Source organism: Tasmannia lanceolata, unplaced genomic scaffold, assembly GCF_043159265.1.
Source record: "Tasmannia lanceolata isolate RefF3 unplaced genomic scaffold, GAP_Taslan_0.1 ptg000015l, whole genome shotgun sequence".
NCBI lineage: Eukaryota > Viridiplantae > Streptophyta > Magnoliopsida > Canellales > Winteraceae > Tasmannia > Tasmannia lanceolata.
Window position 1 is genome coordinate 45,401,998 of NW_027518692.1, and position 6,096 is coordinate 45,408,093.

Sequence of the window (6,096 nt, forward strand, 5' to 3'; positions counted from 1 at the left end):
ATGTGGTGCAAGATCAAATTCTTCTAGAGTCCAACGTTGAGAATCAGCTCAAACCCACATGAAAAGAATAGTAATACAGTCTCATATTGAACTCTGTTAGAACCCTGTTAAAGGTCACATAGAAACAACCACCCAAGGACTGAAATTCTACTCAAATAGAAAACAATACATAATACAAGACTAAAAATAAGCACACTTAAGCATTTTGGCAACAATTATTTCGAAAATGCTAACCATTTCTACCCTTAGTTTTGCTTGTAGCTAAGAAAAAATTTATTTTTCCACTGGGAACATTCCAAACAAGAGAGGAAGGATTAAAAAAGATAGTACAATTAGACTTGCAAGGTGGAGAATAGAATTACACATCCAATTAGCAAAAGGAAAGCCTGCGAGCCCGGCAACAATTATTTTCCTTTTGGCTCCATTTTTCCGACGTAAAACAAATTTTAAGCTCATTTTTAAGTGTGAAAATGGACGTAAAAATTTGTTTTTACACCCATTTAATTACGTCGAAAGAAACATAGGGAAAAGAAAAAATAATATATATTTTTAAGAAAAAAAAGGAAATTACTTAACCCATCCCACTATACATGCATCTCAAACCGATAACCCGGCGATAAACACAACTCCGGTCGACGGTAGCCACGAAGAACCGTAAATGAATTGTCCGACGGTGAACTTGACCGCTTCTAGTGGGTCCGTGATGACCCGATAACCGGGCCACTTGACCCGCTGGCCGACGGCCCCGCCCGGCCCAAAATTCAAGTACTCACCATAGTACAATGTGTCAAGAGCAAAAGTGGCATTCCACTCAAGCCACCCGGCCGGGTGTATGTGGTCCCCCACGTAGGACATCATGTAGACAGTACGGGAGTACATTTTCCACGGACGGCCCAGATAAGTGGAGAAATTCGATTTAGATGCTACGAGATCCGGGGTGGCTAGGATCCGGCAGCTGTGGATTGAGATGCCGGTGTTTTGGTTTGGATCCTTGCGATTTTGGGCTGTCACTGTGTTCTTTTGGAGTGGCATTGGCTTTCGGGCATAGAGGCTACAATTCTGAAAGACAACAGCTGCATTACCAAAGATGAAATCTACTGTACCGTATATGTCACATTCCCTATAGAATTGGCGTTGGGAGTGGACATATAGGCTGTCTTGGTAACCAATTACGTTGCACCGGTAGACGACTGCATGGTCCCCACCCACACGGAGGGCCACTGCCTGATGCTTCTCCGGGCCCGCCCAGTTTTCGAATGTGATGTCACGTGCGATGAAACCATCTCCCGTGGCCGCTGTGGATGGAGATAAGTGGACGGACCGGATTAGTAATTTCTACAAAACCTCTAGTATTGATAGAAAGATTTGATCGTTGGCTTATAGATTAGGCTACTTAACAGATTCACGTAGGCCATGGCCATGTTTGGCAACCATGAATTATTAGCTTACCTAATGTTTGGGGGATGAAGGGAGAGGAGGAGACCTGAGAGGGGCAGAGTGAAGAGAGGGAAGGAAATTGCTGAAAAACAAGTAAAATAAAAACTCCACTCAAAATATGATTTATTTGTTCTCTATTTTTTAGCCACTTCGCATCCTCATGCCCTCTCAACATACCCCTCTCTCAACACTTGATAGCCTAATATTCCATGGAAAAAAAATTCATGGTCGACAAACATGGCTTAAGTCATTTATCTTATAAATGGGATTCCTGTTTCGCAAAGGACGAAGACCGTATGGGGGCCCCCAGACAACCATGGCATGTCAAACCAAGGGTCAAGAGGAAGCACCCACCTCATCTAGGCGACTGGATAGTGATTATTAGAATTGTAAGGTCATTTTCTATCCACCAGTCTTTTCTCAACAGCACACATGGTCACACGAAAACAGGAAACATGGCCACACCTACACAAGGGGACAATATCCGTTGTACAGATGGTTAGAAACGCACATGTGATTTTCGACAGTAGTCCACTTGCACAAGGGTCCACAGGAGAAACACTTCATTCAAACATTTTTTATCTTCTTCGACATTCTCTAAAGCCTTACCACTTACCATTCCAAAAATGCCTTAAACATTTATTATTATTAATACCCTATTGTTGCAATTCTAAAATAACTTTTGTGGTCATATTTTGCAAAAGGCTACTGATAATACCACTAAAATGTTTTGATAATGAGGCAAACACACCTTGTCTTTTACTATTTAACCAGCTGTCAAAAGTTATTAGAATTCCTGAGAAACCTCAGCAGCCAATTAAAAAAGAAAAGACAATTAATCAAGAAAAAAAGAAAAGACAAGGTAAGTTTGTCTCATTAACAAAATTTAGTAGTGCAAATATCACAAAATTACGGTGCTAAGATTCTTATAATACGACCCTTATACACTTGAGGGCATTCCACATTCTATGGAGTCCAAACATTTTTGTAGATTAAAGAATGACCACGGATATTCACACTACCATATTTTGATAATTGGACTGACTCATCATGTCTTTTTTATTGACTGAGCTTTTGGGAATTGTTAGTGTTTGACAACTGGTTAAATAATAAAAGACCAGATGAATTTGCCCGATTATCAAAACACTGTGGTGCGAATATCAATAGCCTTAACACCTTGTCAAGTAAAGGTATTCTTGGATTTTAAAAGGCAAAGAGGCTTACTCATAAAGTCATAATTTCTATGTTCAAGTGGATGTTGTTAAAACAGTCTTGAGTGGGGAAATGCAGAGTAAGCCAGTTTTTAGTCTGCTCTTACCGAAGGTAGCGGTGTGGAATGTTGTAATATTGTCAAAAATACTTCTACCCCCGGCAATGATAGTCTTGTCCTTCCCGTCTCCGATGAACATCAGGTTCGTCTTCTTCCTCCTTACCTTCAGATATTCGTCGTACCTGAACTTCACAATAGAAATTCTATCAAGACTCCTTTTAAATCAAGTGTGATAGAAATTGTAGAATGAGCATTTGCAAATCTGTATGTTGTTGCGGATTGGATGATGCATTTAGGGTGATGGGGGTTTCACACAAAAGCAAGGATCACACATGGGAAAAGTTGAAGGATATGGATTGGTTTATAAGGATTTAGCCTTAGGGCATCCTCCCCTTAATGGCTAGCTTTTATCAGGTAAGTATTATCTCGTGTCTCGACAAGTGGTGTCAGAGCCAGGGCAGAGGATCAGAGCCAAAGGTCTTGAGTTCAAACCTCCCGGAAAGCAAAAATCCACATGTGCCACGTGTTTGCCAAGTGGGCCACATATGCGGGGGAGTGTTAAAGTATAAAAGATAAATAACGCCTTTCTCCGAAGGATGGAAAAGTCCCTCATGGAAGATCTGATAGTTCCCACTTTGCTTCTGCGTAGAAGGGGAGATTGTTAGGGGTTTCACACAAAAGCAAATATCCCATATCAGAAAACTTGAAGGGTGTGGATGGGCTTATACGGATTTGGGCACCCACTCCTTAATGGCTAACTTTTTAAGTATGAGTTCAGCACCGGTCCCGACATAGGGTGTGTTTGGATCGGATGACAGATTCAAGAATCGGAATTAGTATACCTTTCCGATCCTATTTTTATTCTCCCTTCCTGGGGGGGAGCAAATCAAGACCAAATGAAAAAATAGGATGAGAAGAAAAGAGTTTATTTGACTTCGGCTGTGAAACAACCAATTAGAGTATCCATAGGTACTCGAGATTGCAAAACCTCGGATTTGAAATCCTAGATATGAAATCTATAGATTTCCAAATCCAAATCCCTAATTTGAGAGTATCCAAATGAGGGAGGAATTTCAAAGAAAAGGTGCAAACATAACATTTTCTGGATGAATAGTTTACACTTTACACAAGGACGCAGATTTGAAGTCTAATTGGTAGGGGTACCTACGCTGGAAATAAATGTTTACCAAACAACAAGGGAAGTTATGACAATGATAGTACGAGTAATTATATAAGGTATTGCTAGGGACCATCGCGGAAGGCATTGGCTGTTGCATGAGAGAGCAGCCACATAGGCTAAATTTTGTCTTATTCATTTAATTCATGTGAGGTGGCTGTTCTCCCATTCAACAGCCCATCCGAGAAATGCCTTGGACCATGGTCCCTAGCAAATGAATTTCGAGAAATTCAGTTTCTTCATTATGAATATGAATTTTGTGAATAAATCTAACAACATTTTCATGAATATAGATGCATGTCCTTGAAAGAAACAAAAACAGTAAAAGGGAATCATGGTTTTTGCAAGGAACTTCTGATATTGATTTAATTTTGTCACAGACCGACACAAGTGGTTGAACTTAGGCTCTGATCACTTGTTTTCCGGGAAAAGAAAAAGAAAAGGTTCTCCGAGAATCTGGCGTGACATTAGGAAAAGACATTTTTCACTAGTTTTCCTGGGAAAACAAATCCGACCAAACTAGTGAGATTTGGTTTCCCACACTCATGAGAAAATAGACATTTTCACATCATTTTTGGTAATTTTCATGTCATTATTTGACATTTTCCACCTAGGCTTGTTACTTTCTAAGGAAAGCAAGTGAAAACCAGAATTCTGTCTTGTCAAAGGAAAAAAGAGGCTGTTGTCGAGAGATTTGCTTTCCCGGAACGCAAGTGAATAGATGTATATTTCCAAAAAGAAGGCTGACAATATCAGTTCCATTACTCAATAGCAAATACCCAGAACCCCAGGTCAATGAATTTAATGAATAAGACAAATTGTCTAGAAAAAAGTAAGACTGCGTAGCTGTTCTCTCCTTCAAAAGTCCGCAGACAAAATGCCTTTCCGCCAAATTCTCTAATCCACTCTAATAGATTAAAGTGTCGTTTTGTAATATACTAATATCGGCACTACCACGTTTTGATAATTGCATTAATTCATCCGGTCTTTTATTATCTAAACAGCTTTCAAAGGTTATTAGTTATTACAGTTTGCAAAAAAAGTAGTCAGAAAAGACAAGCTGAATATGTGCAATTCTCAAATCGTATCAATACCCTTTTGTAATGTTAACTTAAATTACCTTCCCGCCTTTATGTAAATAATCGTGCGGCGAGTACTCAGCTCCGGTGCCGCTTTAATCGCCTCTTCAATCGTCTTATACGTCCCATTCCCATCTTTTGACACCACAATATCTGCTTGAATCGCTCCCACACTCATCTCTAACAGCCTCCTCTCTCTTCTCCTCACCCACGCTGGAAAACCGCCCGGAAAACCAGACGTCATCAGCTTCCTCCTCCGGTTTTGGATCGGAATACCAGAAAAGTCCTTATTCCCATTTGCCACTGCAAAGACAGCAAGGCAGTTGCTTATTAGATCTGCCACGCCATTCAGTTGCCTCGCCATTTGTTCCTTCACAAATGGCTCTGTCACATCTTCCATCCCCTCCGTACACGTGTCCTGATTCGTGAGTGCCGCGCTCAGCCAAGTGTGCACGTCTTCCGGTGACCCCACCGGCTTTCCTCCCCCCGGCGTAACTGAGAGTAGAGACTGAGAGAGTTGATCCATGGAATCTTCTACAAGCTCCAGGCAGTCCTCGTACGCTGACCTGGCATGCAGGCCCATTGCCACGTTGGATATCGCCGATGCTCCGTACAGCGCCTTGCTCAGCCGGTGGAGCGTCATGTTGACCGACACGTGGACGAGGTCACCTGCTCCGGCGTTGACCGCGCCGGGAAATTTCGCCAGCGAGTCGGCGCATAGGGTAGGGTTCCGGCTTCGACTGCAGGCTCGGGATATGGCTTGCGTGGTGCTAATAGGCTCGGAGTCGTCCGAGTCTCTGGTTCGGGACCGAACCAGAAGCGCTGTTGAGATCCCTGATGCTATTATGAGGAGAGCTAAAGAAATCAAGGCGAGGAAGGCTAGGAGCTTTCGCTTTTGATTGGGTTTTGGGTTGTTTCTAACCTTAGGATCGGAAGCCGAAGCTACAGGTTCGGAATGTACGAGCCTATCGTAACCCATGTTTTGGCGAGAAACAATATGGGTTGTGGGGGGAGGGGAGGGGAGTTTAGTTTATATATATATAGGTGCATGGGAGATTAATGGCACGTCAATTTATGGGGTATAGAGAGGAATAGAGTAGCTAGCTGGACTCAACTCCCACGAGACCAATGAG

At 42.0% G+C, this 6,096-nt stretch overlaps 1 protein-coding gene across 1 annotated transcript; it reads right to left on the bottom strand.

Moving 5' to 3' along the window:
- Positions 1 to 314: 314 nt before the first annotated feature.
- Positions 315 to 6,096, bottom strand: LOC143847557 (putative pectinesterase/pectinesterase inhibitor 34). The gene is made up of 3 exons (XM_077356446.1): positions 5,005 to 6,096; positions 2,756 to 2,889; positions 315 to 1,295 (listed from the first exon to the last, which is right to left on the bottom strand). The coding sequence occupies exons 1-3, from the start codon at positions 5,940 to 5,942 to the stop codon at positions 598 to 600; spliced, it is 1,770 nt and encodes a 589-aa protein (XP_077212561.1). The 5' UTR covers positions 5,943 to 6,096; the 3' UTR covers positions 315 to 597.